Here is a 15902-nt window from a genome sequence, read left to right on the forward strand (position 1 = left end):
CCATCCATTAGCAGAGCAGAGCCATAACGTAGTATCTTGACTTTCATTCGATTCCCCTGCGTGTGTATTTATTTCAATTTCCTTTCAATTCAAATAGATCTAATTAACTTTGTCTATTTGTGAGCAAGGATATTATTCGAAGCGACAGAATCAATAGAAACCTGCTTGGAAATGCAATTGACGCAACTCATTACCAGAAACAGCTGCCTCAACCACTCGCTTAGTTCGCCCATTCAGCTAGGATGATTCGCAACTCGCGAAGCATCCCAATACCATTAGTCGCTCGTAATAACGACAGTATATATATATCTCAAGCCGCCAATCCAATTACAACAGTTGCGTGGAACTTATAATCAGACACGATTCCAGGCAGAAACGTGCGAAATGCGATCCGCCGAGAAGAAGCTAGCCAATCCTCCGTTGGTGTATACAAGAGAAAGGCGTCGCACTCACGGTGGGCAATATAATAAAACTGTAATCGATCCCTCGTTTAGACTGAACAAATATCGCTGTGTGCGGCACGGATTTTTCCATGCCGCCGCCGCCGCTGCCGACGCCGCCTCCCGCAATCCTCACTGCACGCAGACACAAAAACCGATGGCAGACTGCTTCCTCAGAGGCATGACGCCATCTCAACCAGTCAAACTTACTAACTAACCCACTCCTCTCAGTGCAATAATACAAACTGGCACTGCTGCTGCCGTCCGAGTAATTTCCGCGCGCAGCAGGCTGCATTTCAAGAGGCTCCAGTCGACGTCCTGACGTAATTAAAATCGCAAGAGAGCAGCTTGCAAACGCTGAGTGTCAAAAGGGTTTAATGAAATCTGGTCCAAGTCTTGCGGTCGAGCAACTTACTTAGCTCAAGTGCGGGAAATAGTTGTGTTGTGTTGTCATTCTGCACCAGCAATTAAATTTGATGCGGGACATGCTCCGTGCTAAGTGCAAGAACTTGAGACTAGAATGTTAAAAGCCTAGTTTTGAAATGCTTTCCGTGTCACAGAAGAATTTTTCCTGGAATCACAAAGTCTCAGTATTTTGCTCCCGTTTCAAAGAAAATCCGTTGACGCATGAATTCAGGGAAAGTATGTGCACATTCAGCAGGCTTTGAATGAAAGCTTTGTGAGCAGCAAAACTGCTGATGCCGCACCGCACAGTGTATGCTATAAAGATGCGCTGAACGCGATATACTGTAAATGAAAAACTCGGTTGAGAAATGCCAAACATAGCAGGAGCTGGACACACATGCGAGGGCAATGAACTGTTTACAGACTAGCTCATGATGATGTTTCTGAAGAGGATATAATCACACACATTTCAATAGCTTTTTAGATTATAATATTTATTAGACACTTACGGTGTACAACAACATGAAATTTACCATATTACAACACTTCTCTTATATTTAGCAGCCTGGATTAACGGAATGCCACTTTGAATAGCTTTTCAAACCCAGATTGACTAACCTAATCGGGTTTCAAAAGACATGTTTTCATTTCTATTTGTTCAGATGTTAAATGGAAATATGGACAGCTCCTACTAGTTTGAGCATTCTGAAGCTAAACAAAGATACGTGTGGACATTTTATGGTTTTTAAAATTTCCACACATTTTCAGCGAGCGCGGAAATGATCGTAAAATGTATAATTTTCTGTAAGCACCCTTACTAAGACAGTCTGGATATTTTAATATTCCTATATTATTTTGTATTAGTTTTTATTACGTTAGAATGCCTTTCCAAGTAAAAGTGAAAATTTAACATTTATTTTTTATTATTATGACAGGGAGGTGATACGGTTCCGTAAAAATAATATTTAACTATCTCAACTGCATGCATCATTATACAGTTTTTTCAATGAAATATTTAATTATTTTTGGCCGCTGGTTTCCTTTAAAGTGGATCAATACCAGTTGGAAAAAATTGAATTGTTAGATGTAGTAAGCAGTTGATCGATAAACAATTTATTCTGCAATTTGAAATATTAAAAACGGACCTTAATTGCACAATTAAAATTAAAATTTTGGCAATTTTCTAAAAAATTTACAGCATTTTCTTGGCAGGTTTCGATTCCTCTCTTCGAGACCTGTCCAACAGCGTACGAAACCCTTTATGAAAACTCTTTGTTGTGAAATAAAACAGGATTTTAAGTAAGGAGACAGTCCTCACCATTTGAAAAGCATGCTAACTTTGCAGCCACTTTTCTCAAAAACTAACGCTGCTCCTTAGGTCAATTTTGGCTGCAACTGAATCCTAAGGGATGAGTTCATGCATTGGCAATAAGGATTTTCCGGGATTTTGCAGTACCAATCCACTTTAACTGTCTCAAAAATGATTTAACCTTCCGCTGAGCTGCTGCTAACGAAATGGTTACAGACCATCAACTTGTCATTCCCTCTAGCTCTCGTCAAACACAATAACGGAGGGCACTGAGGCGTGCTAGCCCTGCCGCTTCTTTTTTAATTATACCACTCTGACTGAAGAGTCCAAAAGTGACGCCGCCTGATTGCCAACAAAAAAGGGGGCCTTTCAAATTCATCATTCTGTCTGCAGAGCGAGTGGACACAGTTCGCGAGTATGTACGTGCGAGCCCGGCGCAAAAGTTGCGTGCTCGGCTTCAATTCCCCGATCGACGCCGGCGACGCTGTTTCGGTATCAAAGATCGCGAGTAAAGGCTTGTTTTCAGGCCGATCTGTGCTTGCTGACGCTCTGGGAAAAAAGGAGCGCGAGCAAACGCTGAAAAATAAAAAAAGAAGCGGCTCGGACGTGCAATCGGAGCACTTTATTGATGAGTTTGCTGTTTTTTCGTCGGCGCCTCTCGTGTACGCTCTGCCACATTTTTCCATCCATTATCGGGCCTGGGGAAAATGTTGTTCGGTGGCGAACACGTTATCAGTATCGACTTTGCATCCGAGCCTGTCGAGTGCCGGCGAAACAGCTGATAAAGGGAGAAAATTCGCTCGTCACTTAGCGATAAAGAAGCCGGCGACCGACACGCGAAATTGCTGGCAAAATGTGCCTCCCTAGCGTGGTTAATTAATTTTTGATGGGCTCGAGCATTAGCACCATTCTTCTGATTTTTGTGAGATCGTTATCCACTTTGACCAGCAGTTTTAACAGACAGTCGATGAATTTGAGATTTATATTAAGAGCCCTTATAATAACTATAGGCATTAAATATTGAGAATGCTCACTTTATAGAGATTAATTTGTCTTCACCGGCTAAAAATTAAGTTTTAAAAAGTTCAATTTCTTGACAAGCGTGTTCTGCTTTTTTATAATTTAGAGACAGACGAGAATTACTACTCAGATGCCCAAAAATACATCTCAGATAGCTCATGCAAATGTCTGAAACCAAAGCAAAACCGGTAAAAATAGAAAAACTCCCATCCAAAAATGTGTGAGATTTTAACAGCTACAATATCAGGACGCTGTTACTGTAAACGTAATTTTAGCCCGACCATGAACCAGCCCACAATGCCCGGGGCTGCGTTTCTCCACAAAAATCACTATCACCATAGCCGGCGGAACGACAAACCAATTTATTTGCATGCGACGTTTGTTTTACTAGCGAGTCGTGCGAGCAAGCGCAGGCAATTCTGCCTCCGGATATTTAGCGGCATCGTAATTCGCTCTCTTGTACCGTTTGCATTTCTCAGCACCACCTTTTAATTGTTATCGCATTTTCTCTAATGGTTTTTGCATCTGCGTTTCAGTTTCCTGGATGACTTGGACAGGCTTGGCGCCAAAGACTATCAACCCACCGAGCAGGACATTTTAAGAACTCGAGTCAAGACCACGGGTATCGTCGAAGTCCATTTCTCCTTCAAAAATCTTAACTTCAAGTGAGTATACCTGCACTTATGTACATAAGACATCGTCAACCGTTCAGATTGCAAACAGATTCAAGATTTTGGTTGCTCGACAATCTACCTCCACGAATGATTGATTAACCAAAAAAATGAGATCGGAGTTCCTTTCTCTATTTTTCCTTTAAAAAACTGATCTGCTATCATATTTGAATAAGAATCATTTCTTCATCTCTATGTAATAATATTTTATCTAGCTGAATAGCCTAGAATAAATCCAAACTGGGCAATCCAATTTCGCAGATATCCAAAAGAGTAACTTTAGTCCAAATTGAGTGTGAATAAAATAGAGTGCAATCTTTTGTTAAGAATTCCATAAAACGCAGACGCCATCCGAGGCAAACGACCGTCTTCCTTCCCACTCCACCTAGACAAACTGCAACCCCCATCTGGCAAACTTTCCCATCACTCCCACTCGAGCTATCAATTCTGCAGAAGTCGTTGCGAAAGAAGAGACAAAATTTTCATCCCGACGTGCCAAAGCTGTCGAATCGATTCCAATTTGGCCATAGAAAATTCGCGCATCAATCGTTTTATTTTGTGTAAAAGTTTACCGGCCCGAATGTGTCCCGGTTTGCAAGCCTAGCCCATTACCTCCTTTCAGCCCTTTATTTCTCATGAAATATTCACCGCGCAGCAAGTTTCTGGCCCAAGTAATTTTATATTGTGCTGCCAGCGAGGCAGCAGCAGCCATCGAAGCGAAAACATTGTGCAACTAGCTCCATAATTCATCGGCAACTCTCTTTCCGCCGAGAATAAATTGACAATCACCGAGCACACAATACCCTCCATTGCGCCGCTAGCTTAATTTGACAAACGTCAATTACGCGGCGTGTGTAGGAAAGTTGCCGCGGGCAAGATCCTCCACACAGCCAAGTAACCTGTCTGTAAAAAGCCTGAAAAGTTTTCACTCGGCGCCCTCGGAAATTATCATTAACTTGCCCGGCCCGAGTTTTTTGAGTTTCCTGCGAAGGTGAAATATTTGTGCAGCAACGGTCAAAGGAGTCCCTGGGAAAGTTTTTTTAACGAATTTGCATGAAAAGACTGTTTGGCAAAAGAAATTTCCCTCCTAGTGCCTAGTCACTAGTTGAAAGGAGAGGAGATGAGAGTCACGAAGTTTCTTTTCAAACTCCATGTACTGTATTAACCATCGTGAAATGCTGCAGATTTTTTTTTTGCGCAGCAGGTTGCATAATTTGATTTGGAAAAAAGGAAGTTGATCGCGTCACTGATTTCTTTTCAATCATAAAATGCAAGGAAACTTTGCCCAACGCAAAGCAAATGATTTATTTCTGTCCCATAAACCCTATAACAAGATAATTTTGCTACAGCAGAACGTTATACACACTCGCGGCGTATCAATTAATAATTCACTAAATCCAGAGTTAATACGATGGCAGATTATCACATGAGCAACGCGATAAGATTTGTTATGGTGGCAAACAAACATTGAAGCTGCGATAAACACGGTGCAACATTGATTCAGAATCTTTGAACGTATGCAATCTGAACTTATGGATTTTGCCCGAGCTAGACGGCAGAAGAAAAGCAATTTCCAGCCTGTCGCCGCTGTGCGATTTTCTCGATTATCGAGTGCCTGCGGGGCGACAAAGACGGCTGGCTGTCAAATCGCAGTGCTGCGTCTAAATCCAGTTGCGTTGCGCGTGAAATTGAATGCCCTTTTGTATTGTCTCTTTGCAGGTTGTTCGACGTGGGAGGCCAGAGGTCAGAGCGCAAAAAGTGGATTCACTGTTTCGAAGATGTCACAGCCATCATTTTCTGCGTAGCCATGTCTGAATACGACCAAGTTCTCCACGAGGACGAAACTACGGTATTTATTACCCGCAAAAGAATAATGGCACAGCAGCAAAAATATTGGTCCGCTACTTTCTTTTTGCTGGCGCGGTCAGCAAGTTTTTTGTTAGTCGCACAAGGGAGCTCAGAGGGAAAGAGATGCGATCAACAACGAAGATTTATCAACTTTCTGTCCATCCTATTCCCGTCTTGGGAGGAAAAGTATAATTCATGATTCAGATAAGATTTTGTTAATTGATGTTATGTGCCTCAAGGACACGATTTATCAACTTTATATACATTTTTTCAACGCACATTTTATGGTAAAGCTGTACAGTAAAGAAGCCAACATCCTTTTAACCTTTACCTGATATAATCCACCCTATAAAAATTTGGAAAAAGCTAAAAATTGTAGAGTTAACTGTTTATATTTGCGAGAAAATCGGCGAGCAAAATCACCTTTTTGAAAATCATGATTTATTATGCTAGAAGGGAGATTTAGCTCATAATTTGCACACCATCGGATAGATCGCGAATAGAGGGATCAAAATCAAGCTAAAAATTATTGACAAATCGATTAATTTTGGCCAAATCTCGGTCTTGATTTCATTGTAGAGATAAACTGTTGCTAAATACCACAAAAAAAAGGACTCAAAGAACCACTTTTTGCTAAAGCCAACAATGCAAAATGTTCTTAATTGTTGGCCTGTAAAGCTCTAATTTGAGACGTTTCATAAATCTTTGCCTCATTCGCGGTAAAATCAATTTAATGTCTCCCTTTATGCAAATGCAAAGCACACAATCGTAAAAAAGTTCTCAGTCCATTCGGAATGATATGCATCGATGAAGACGTGCGGAATGCCGTGAGTGAAAGGTCGACGCCCACCTGTTCTGATGCACGGCACTGATTGCGCCGAAATTCCAATTGTGGGTCGAGAGCGAGTTGGCGCCCGTGAGGATGCGGGATGAATATTTGATGCTTGTGGTTCGCAGCGGCCAGGGGTCTCGGCCGGGGTGGCTAATGGTGCTCGGCGGATTTGCCAATTGGCCGGACGAAAGCGCGCTGCAGCTGCCGCAAATGATTATCGAATGCGTATGCGGATGTCTTGAATGCTGATACATTCGCTGTCATAGTTTTCAGTTGCGTCTGTGTAAAATTGGAACGGCCTTCCCGTGAATTTCAGCGGAATCTCTTGGCCGAGAATATTCCTTGAAAATTGTTAGGATTGGTCTAAGATTTTTTTTATACTCATTCTATTTAAATGAAGAATAATCACTCTGATGACAGTCAGCAGCTTGCTGCACTCTTTCCATTATTTTCTTTCTAGATATTTGATGAAAGAAGGAGCTCTTAATGTGATTGAATTTTTTTCGATCATTAGGCGGGTGTCTGCACCGTTTGGGGTTTGGGCAGCCAGCCCTTTCGTAGACCCTATTCAAAGGGCGTCTGGGAGGCAGAGGAGGGACAGCCGGTCGAATATATTTGTGTGTGTGTGTGTGTGTGTGTGTGCTCGACGCACCGTTTCCAAAGTGCTGGCTGGCATTGAGTCGCTCCCCATGCATCTCGACACAATAAAGCCCTCAATGCAAATCCGCTCTTCCTTTTCCCATCAAAACTCTGTGCGCGCCAATCAATAACCCAGCGGGTCCGCGTTCTCAGTGCGAAACTCGCCAATTTCGACTCCTTTCCCGACTGGGCGAAACACACACACATGAAAATGTGGAGCAGGAATCGGAAAGGAGCAGGCGGTGGCGGCATCCATCCCACTTTATTGTGACCTAGGCCGCGCGCGGGGACGAAAAGGGGGCAACTCGGTCGGGCGGAGAGGGTGTGGTTTGAATGGGGCGGTCGGTCGGTCGGCCCACAGCCATCATTGCAGGAAGCGTGCAGCGAGCGCCTCCATTTCGGCGAGGAAGCGCCGACAGCGCCGTCGCCGATCGATTTTAGCTGGGGTCCGCTTAGAGAGCCTTTCGCCCTCCCACCCCCGCGCCCACCCGCCTGCCCGCACCCGCCGCGCGTTTCCACGGGCAACCACCACTGCATCGGCCTCTTACAGGTGACATCTATGGGGCGCAACAGTTTCCTCCACAATCCACGCACCCCTGAACTGCTGCACTTTCCCTCTCGACGACGCCCCCAGGGGGCACCTCTAGTGAAATTGTTTTATTTATCTAACTCAGCCCCAAAGGAATTGATTAAAATTACCCCAATCAAGTGAGAGCAATTGGGAGTTTTAAGCATTTTTTTATTCGTGTATCTGCATAACTCCTGACCGTACAAGCATATTTCCAGTTCCAACTTAGAAATTATAATGTCGATTTTTTAAGAGTTTAAAAGTTTATCTCAAATGGAAACTGTTAAAAATGAAAAGTTTCGACAAACAATGACCGGTCTCATTGAAAATTCACGAAATATTGAAAATTAAGTAATAATTACGAGTTTATTTAATGTACTTCACGTTTGAAGACAATATATTGAACACTGGACAAATCAATCATTAATCATTATAGACGTTTTTGGAAAATTCGATAATTTCTGGTTCTTGAGAACAAATTTTCCATTGAGGTTGGTTGCATTCTTGAGAGGTAAATTTTAATAACAAGACTCCATCTTCGTTGATTTCAGAGCCATTTCATTAAACTCAACAAGTTTCGGCAAATCCAGTCCGCCCTATTTCACGAAAAAAATATTTCCCCTGTAGGGGTTTCCTGTAACTTAATCGTATTGCAAAAATCAGCATACTCTAAGAGCTTTCTTTTTTTTCTTGTTGATCTAAATTTTCATGCAAATCTTGAATCAAAGTATGTTGATTTCTTTACGACATGAAAATTGACCATGGTTTCCTATTTGTAAGCTCATGAAATCTGGAGCAATCAGTCAACAAGCGATCCGGATTTTTCATCGCTAAAATACTAAATATCGAGTCCATAACATGATAAATCAAACCATTTCGTCCCATTAAATGGATTACCCTCTGAAAAAAATCATGGTTGCACAAAAACTGGCTCCAAATCCGTTAATCAATGAAAGATTATATTATTTTAGAGCTCCATGACTTAATTAAACCATCAAATTAAAAATTTACACTTCACACTGTCGAGAAATTCACATAGCATCCTAGAATTTCCTTGTCATTAAAATATCTAAGAGGATATTTGTTTTTAATGGTACTGGAGCCTCTGCCAGAATGTGCGTGTTTACATAACAGCACCCTTAAAATTCACTCCCTAGAAATAATGGACAGAGAGATTAAGCCGCTCCTAATGCTCTGCTCGACGCAAACGATAAATTTCTTGCCAGCTTTCTGCCAGGCCTGGCTAGAATATTATCCTCATGAAGCTAAATTACAAAAGATTATGAACAGCACCACCAGAGCTATTAAATGGAAACACACTTGCTTTTGTTATAAAAAAATAAAATATCATATTCCTTTCCCACCATTAGAATTGTATTTAGGGTTTACTCGCTTGCGTCACACACTTTTCGTGCGGTTTTTTGCCAAAAGAGGAGACGTGCCCTTTTATTCAGCAGCGGGGTGACTTAAGCGGGAGAGACGCACGCGAAGGGACTTGCTCACACTTGGCTTGGTCGGCTAATTTCGCAGCTTTCGTACATAGTGAGGGAGCAAATGAAGCCTCGGGGCCAGCAGCAGTCTTTGTATTCGGCGTTGGCGGCGCCGGCCCTGCCCTGCGCGCCGGGAGTAATTAAAATAAATGGAATTTCAGCGGCATGCAGTGCAAATTTCGTGCCGCGAGCGCTGTTCGCGCAACTATACCATGATACCATCCCGAGAATGCTTTTCTTTTTCGCTCTCGTTGCTGCCCACAGGATATGTTTAATTTGATGAAAGAACCAACCGCGTTCCGTGCAAATTAAAATGGAACTCCTTAAATTTGTTTGCTCACTCTCGAGCACCTGCAAACTCTTCATTATGCATAACAAGGTTTTTATGAACTCGAGAGTATGTTTATGAAATTGGTGTGTAGTTCGTATCATTGGGTTCCATCGAAAATTGGTTTATTTTCTTTACAATTATGAAGATTTGGTAGTTCCCACGATGTACTGGTTTATTTTACGAGGAAAATGAACCTATTAATCAGAAAAATGTGGTGTTTTCGCTACAATTCGATAGTGTTTGATTAAATATGGCAATTTTCAAAAAGAATAGCTGAATCCACGCCTATTGAAGAAAGTATATTAGGAAATTTCAAATTCCCATTATTTCTTGAACAATAATCGGAAATTTGACCAAATTCGGACCAATATATTTGAATGCTGCTTCCGTCTCCAGAATTCTCGCATTGAACACGTATTTCTTCTATTCCAGAACCGTATGCAAGAGAGTTTAAAGCTGTTTGACTCAATCTGCAATAATAAGTGGTTCACTGATACTTCGATCATCCTGTTCCTGAACAAGAAGGACTTGTTTGAAGAGAAAATCCGCAAATCTCCTCTCACCATTTGCTTCCCTGAGTACACAGGTATTTTGTTGGAGTGATTTCCCGGCTTGCCCAGTTCTGGAACCACGTCTTTTAATATTCGCAGGGGCCCAGGAATACGGGGAAGCTGCTGCCTACATTCAGGCGCAATTTGAAGCCAAGAACAAGTCAACCACGAAGGAGATCTACTGCCATATGACGTGTGCTACCGATACCAACAACATTCAGTTTGTGTTTGATGCTGTCACTGATGTCATCATAGCCAATAATCTACGTGGCTGTGGTCTTTACTAAAGGCCGCCATTTTTAAGGGTAAGGGTTGCTCTCTGAGCGCAGCACGTTGAGCCAACTTCTAATTGAATTTCCTCGTGATTGCAGGAAGCTGAATGTACACACATCAACCAATTTATAACTCGTCGAAGCCTCAAAATATCAGGAAGATTGCGTCAACATAAAAGTTTGCTTGCCTTGTTCCACGGCCCAAATTCATCGTATTCACTCACTGGCTTTAAAATCTTGGATTTGGCGCTCACAAATCGTGCCAAAATTTTAGGCTATATTAGAACAATAATTAAAATTATGTATGACAAGTTTGTGAGTCGAAATCAGTGAGTCGCTGACAGCAGCAGCAGCAGAAGTGGGCGCCGGACTGGGAAAATTGGTCTCTGGCGCCTCCCGTAGCATTTTGCAAGCAACTTTTCATCTTTTTGTTGTTTTAAAACGGAACAAAAACTTTCATTAGCCAGTAGCAGGCCTTTGGATTGGAAAATTTTCAGAATCTCGTGAAAAAACAGGCACCACACCAATTCATGACATGAGAAAAATTCACTTCTGACATTTTTGCTTGGAATCACGCTGTTTCTCAGATTAAATCATCTTCCTTCTTGAGTACAAAATTGCTATTCAAAAGAGTCTCTCGTGCTTTGTTGATTTTTCTCTTGCAACTCTCTAAGTCTTATTGGGCACAATTATTTATATAAATAATGATCTTCACCGACCGCCGAGCCGAGAACCTTGTCGCACAATTTTACGCTCTTGACCTCCGACAATGTTGTTGTGGTTTGCACAAGGCTGTTGCACAAAAACAAACAAGCACAAAAAAGATCTCGGCGGCCGGCGCTTTTTTTCTGACTTTTTATGTTCCAAAGCGTGTTGTTGGTTTAAGTCAATGACAATTGTTATCTAATTATAAAAGTGGAAAGTACCAATGAATGAGCCATGAATCTGATTATCATGAGATCTAGTCAGTCACGCATGATTTCTGATGTAACGCAACATTTTTAACAAAATTTCTATTCTGTAACAAAATCGATAGACACAAACGTTTGTAAACTGTATATTACTCATCTAGAACACACACAAAACACAAACATGCATTTCACAAACAGACAAACACACAGCTAAGCAAAAAAAGTTTGAATCCCAAGCAAGAAAAGAACATTGTTCCAAACTGATGGAAGTAACCAAAAATTAAGTGTGTTGTGGCTTTTTTCTCCTGATGGAATTGTTGAAAAAAAATATTTATTGAATATTTGGACGAGGTGTGCAGCAAGAAGTTTCGAGGTGTTTTTGTGGTGCAAGACGAAGAAGAAGAAAGGAAGAACAGAACAGTGCTTGACGCGCTCGTGGTGATAAACACAGAGATTTTAATAGGGTTTACTTATGCCATTTGTAATGCATGCTTCACGTAGGCTACAAAACAAAAATGCGGCATGATGCTAGAGGAATTGAAATTGCCACTCATATCTTCGCAAAATCTATCTACCTGAGTATGAGCAGAAGAAGAAACACACACCCCCATTTCACAGAAAGATGTTGATTTCGTTTTCTCGGAAGCATGTATAAAATGTATTTTCTTGTAATCTGTGTCTTGGGACCTTTAATTTAGCCATCGGTCACGCAAAACGATTCTCTTAACCCCACCCCACACACGCAAAAATCTGGACCAGTGTTTTCAGCATCATTTCGTCACACATGTACAGAACCCGGTAGGAGATAATATATGGAATCTTTCGAAATTATAAATACGAAGATGAGTGTGGCTTATATAGTGTACGATAAATTATTGTTTCCTAATTTGCGTTACGTTCTCCTAGACTTACAGTTTAAGAAACTAGACCACTGCTTTAACGAAAAGAAAAGAAAAAAATGATCAGGTGGGACCCGATTCTCTCTCTCTCTCTCGTTGGTAATAACTGCTAAAAATGTCTCTTGTTATAATTTATTGCTGATAACAACTTAAGGGATAATATCAAACTCTGCTTTGGGTCAGTTCTAAAAAGTCTAGAGAAACTTTGTAGTAATAAAATTCATAAAGTGCGAGTGTGCGTGGAATTTAGTGCGAGTGGTGTAATTCGTCGAACAATATTTTTATGTCTCTTTGCAGAAACCAAGAACATACATAGTGTTGTGTTTGCAAAATAAAGAAACAAGTTGAGAAGAGATGTAAAAGTCAATGCCTGTTGTAAAAGAGCGTGTCTGAGTAAAAAAGAACACGCTGCGAAAATTACACAAAACTAATTCCTCACAGGTATGTAGTCCAAAATGGACAAAAATGCACTTACTTAGCTACAATTACGGACATTAAACTTAGCGCACAATTGGCTTGAGCAAGAAACAACGGACAAATGTAATTGTAATTCAAACTCACAAACAAACCAACCACTCTTTCACACAATCATGCATTTATTTTGAGGTGGCATTTTAATGTCCAAAATCTGCATTTACTCTCGGTAACTAATAGCTTCGATTTCGTACCTTCCATCCAATCACCAAGTCGACAAGAGGTTGGTGTTGTCATTTTTGCATATAACACGAACAAAGAGTTGATTTGTACACGTGAGATAGTGGATCATTAACTGTACATGAGTCACCGCGCCCGCCCTCGGGCCATCCGACATTGATTAGATCAAAAAAGAGAAAAGTCACTCATCGCAAATCGAAGAAAAGAGTTTCAATAGCGAGTAGCCGAGTCACTGATGCTTAATTATTACTCTGTATGACTATTATTATTACTGATGTAGATTATTATTGAAAGTGGGAATAACTGATTGAGTGGATTCAGCGCAAGGATCGCAACTTTAATATTGATTGTCATGGATATAATTATGAGATAATATTAAAAAGATGATTACTACCGCAACATGAATGCCATATTGCTAAAAAGAATAATAACTGTGTCGTCTGTGTATTGAAAAAGAGAACAAGATGAAGAATAACACGATGATTAAGAAAAAAAGCTATTATGTATTTACGCAAGAAAAAGAAAAACCGTTAAAAGTACTACCAAGAAATCGCCCTTTGGAAAAATGCAAATTCAAATTTTCCTTATAATCCCACCTCTGTAATTATTATTATATAAATTAAAATAAAAAGTCATTTTGTGTCATCTAGTATATAATATAAAATAAATGCAAGCCATGTTCTATGTAAAAAATACGTGTCGCTTGTTTTATTTCTAAACTTAATTAACATCCGATAAAGCTTAATACAGGCTAAAACTCCTTAATCAGAATTGTCAGAGACGCTGAAGGCGCGGTTTCCCAGCGAGTCCTGCAGCACCCTGATGCACACGTGCACCGTCCTGTGGGGGTCCACGTTGGGGAAAGCGAGCTCTCCAGTCTTTTCGTCCTTGATGTCTTTATACTCGATCTCCTTGACTTTTTCCATGTTGCAACGGAAGGCGGTGATTTGCGACGCCACGGAGGTGAAAACCGTCTTCGTCACTTTGATTCCCAGGGTCCAGCACATCTGGAAGCGGGCCTTCAGCAGGGCCTCACCCAATTTCCGGCCGCGATGCTCTTTGTGCACCTAATTAAGGGTATATACAGAGTAAAAAAACATTAAGCGGTAAACAAAGTACTTACAGATAAGCCAGCTGCATCCATATAGACATCAACTCCGTATTCTTTGAAACAGTCAACCTAAGTATTCAGTATTATTATCTGTTTCAGAAACAATATTATTTTGCCTGCGCTTTCAAAGTGCATTTTTTGCAATTGATATGATTATCTGGAGATTTTCGGGGAAGATATAATATATTTATCTCACTATTTAGTTAACCCCTTGCATTTCTTGAGTATATGCAATGTGCATTGCTAATGGGACAACCGGGTTGTCTATATGTTCACACAACAAAACTTTTCCTAAACTTATACTATTATTCCTTCTCTTCACGTAACCAAAGAAACAGAAAATTCAAAATATCAGTGAATATTTTTTTAAATTTTTGAGTTCGATGAAAATAAAATTGACTTCAAACTTTTCAATTCACCTGATTTGACAGTTTTCAGCAATTTTGTACTTTTTTATATAATTCAATAGTTTTATTACATATAATTATTGAAAATTCATTATCAGACTCTAGATCAAATCAATAAAAAAATTAATACCTGAGCTGAGATTTTTGCATAAGGCGCTAGTGCTCTGATGATGTTTTTCCCGGTGAATTGGTCTTCGATTTTAACTTTTGGCTCATCTTTTACTCCCAGCATCAGCACGTTGACTCCAGCAAGGGGAATTCGCGGCTCGCTGACTGCAAACGAGTTAAGTTGTTTCATTTGGAGGGTCACATTCAAATATCTCAATCGCCGCGCGAGGAGAGAATGGTAGGAGATGCTCTCGTAATTTATTTTATTCAACACATTCCCAAGGTTACTCTGATGCCGCGGCTATCACGTAGTACGCTGCGATTGAAATTTTGCACTCCGGTGAGGTCAAAATGTCAAATAGAGTATAAAGAGGATACTCACTAGGCTTGCAATCAGCGCCCTGTGATTTTTCTGGCAGGGCAATCAGAGTCAGGTTCTGTTTGATCAAATCTCTCCACCACTCGGAAATTTCCTCCATGGAAACGGGGTCTTTTGATACTTCACTGTTACTGCAAAGTTTCATTTAAAATATTACAAACACAATTGGAAAAAAAATAATTCTTGGATTAAAAATTTTCATTTTGAACCAACCTGCAAAAAGGTTCTTCATTGATAAAATAGGTGGTCATGTGGTAAACGACAGATTCGACGAGGTCCGGACTGCAGTTCCTGATGATGTAGCCCGGCACCTGCTTCCACACCTGAGGGTTGGTGCCCAGGTCCTCGAGCGGGATGCGCAACTTGGGAGCGTCCACCACCATAGCTGCTTATTTAGTCGACGGAGCGAAATACACTAAAGAGACTCCTGACTGGCGGCTCCGATATCTCTTCTCTCTCTCTCTCTCTCTCTCTCTCTCTCTCTCTCTCTCTCTCTCTCTCTCTCTCTCTCTCTCTCTCTCTCTCTCTCTCTCTCTCTCTCTCTCTCTCTCTCTCTCTCTCTCTCTCTCTCTCGTCCGCACGTGATTTCGTCACGATAGGATGTGCGTCCTCTCAGTCCACAATTCGGACGGACAATCAAATCGAAAGTCCACTCTGCTGCTATTATTGTAACTCGGCTTGCTGCGCATGTAGACAGCGTGTGAGCACTGTGAGCAGACAATTAAGGAGGAGAATTCAATTTGAAGCCTGCGCGATTAGCGAGAGTGAGCGATTTTTTGTACGTCTCATCGCACAGTCATGCATCTGACGCGCGAAGAAGACCTTGAAACCTGATTATAATGGCTCAATGTCACTGGGCTGCTCCCCGCTCCCAGTTTTCGAACGAACTAAAATTATTAGCGATCCGTTTCTTTCAGGCTTGATATCAAATAACCATGTCGTATAAGAAAAACGTTGGTTTTTTTAACCTCTAATTGCTGCGATTAAAGCAGACAACATAGAGTGTGGTTCAAGTACCATGATAACAACAACTTTTTGCACGTGTGGATAAAATAAT

At 41.0% G+C, this 15902-nt stretch overlaps 2 protein-coding genes across 2 annotated transcripts in view; one reads left to right on the forward strand and one right to left on the reverse strand.

Annotated features, from left to right (window-relative positions):
- The window catches only part of Galphao (G protein alpha o subunit), a 35095-nt gene extending 21560 nt beyond the window's left edge, over positions 1-13535 (forward strand). Inside the window, exons 5-9 of the mRNA XM_065484836.1 lie at positions 3711-3839; positions 5565-5694; positions 9986-10139; positions 10204-10409; positions 10476-13535. Coding sequence (XP_065340908.1) covers positions 3711-3839; positions 5565-5694; positions 9986-10139; positions 10204-10391 — 601 coding nt within the window. The 3' untranslated portion in view covers positions 10392-10409; positions 10476-13535. The remainder of the gene's footprint in view (positions 1-3710; positions 3840-5564; positions 5695-9985; positions 10140-10203; positions 10410-10475) is intronic.
- Positions 13520-15299, reverse strand: LOC135940096 (uncharacterized). The gene is made up of 5 exons (XM_065484837.1): positions 15059-15299; positions 14849-14976; positions 14489-14631; positions 13964-14020; positions 13520-13907 (listed from the first exon to the last, which is right to left on the reverse strand). Exons 1-5 carry the CDS (start codon positions 15226-15228, stop codon positions 13602-13604), a joined length of 804 nt encoding a protein of 267 aa, XP_065340909.1. The 5' UTR covers positions 15229-15299; the 3' UTR covers positions 13520-13601.
- Positions 15300-15902: the final 603 nt, after the last annotated feature.

Source organism: Cloeon dipterum, chromosome 3 (genome assembly GCF_949628265.1).
Source record: "Cloeon dipterum chromosome 3, ieCloDipt1.1, whole genome shotgun sequence".
NCBI classification, from domain to species: Eukaryota; Metazoa; Arthropoda; class Insecta; order Ephemeroptera; family Baetidae; genus Cloeon; species Cloeon dipterum.

Bases quoted from the DNA above. Each gene is read 5' to 3' on its own strand.
- LOC135940096 (XM_065484837.1), bottom strand. From the start codon at position 15,228: ATGGTGGTGGACGCTCCCAAGTTGCGCATCCCGCTCGAGGACCTGGGC. The intron at 14,977-15,058 runs GTTGGTTCAAAA...GAAACTTTGCAG, and splicing joins AATGAAGAACCTTTTTGCAG to TAACAGTGAAGTATCAAAAG. The intron at 14,632-14,848 runs GTGAGTATCCTC...ACTCGTTTGCAG, and splicing joins GGGCGCTGATTGCAAGCCTA to TCAGCGAGCCGCGAATTCCC.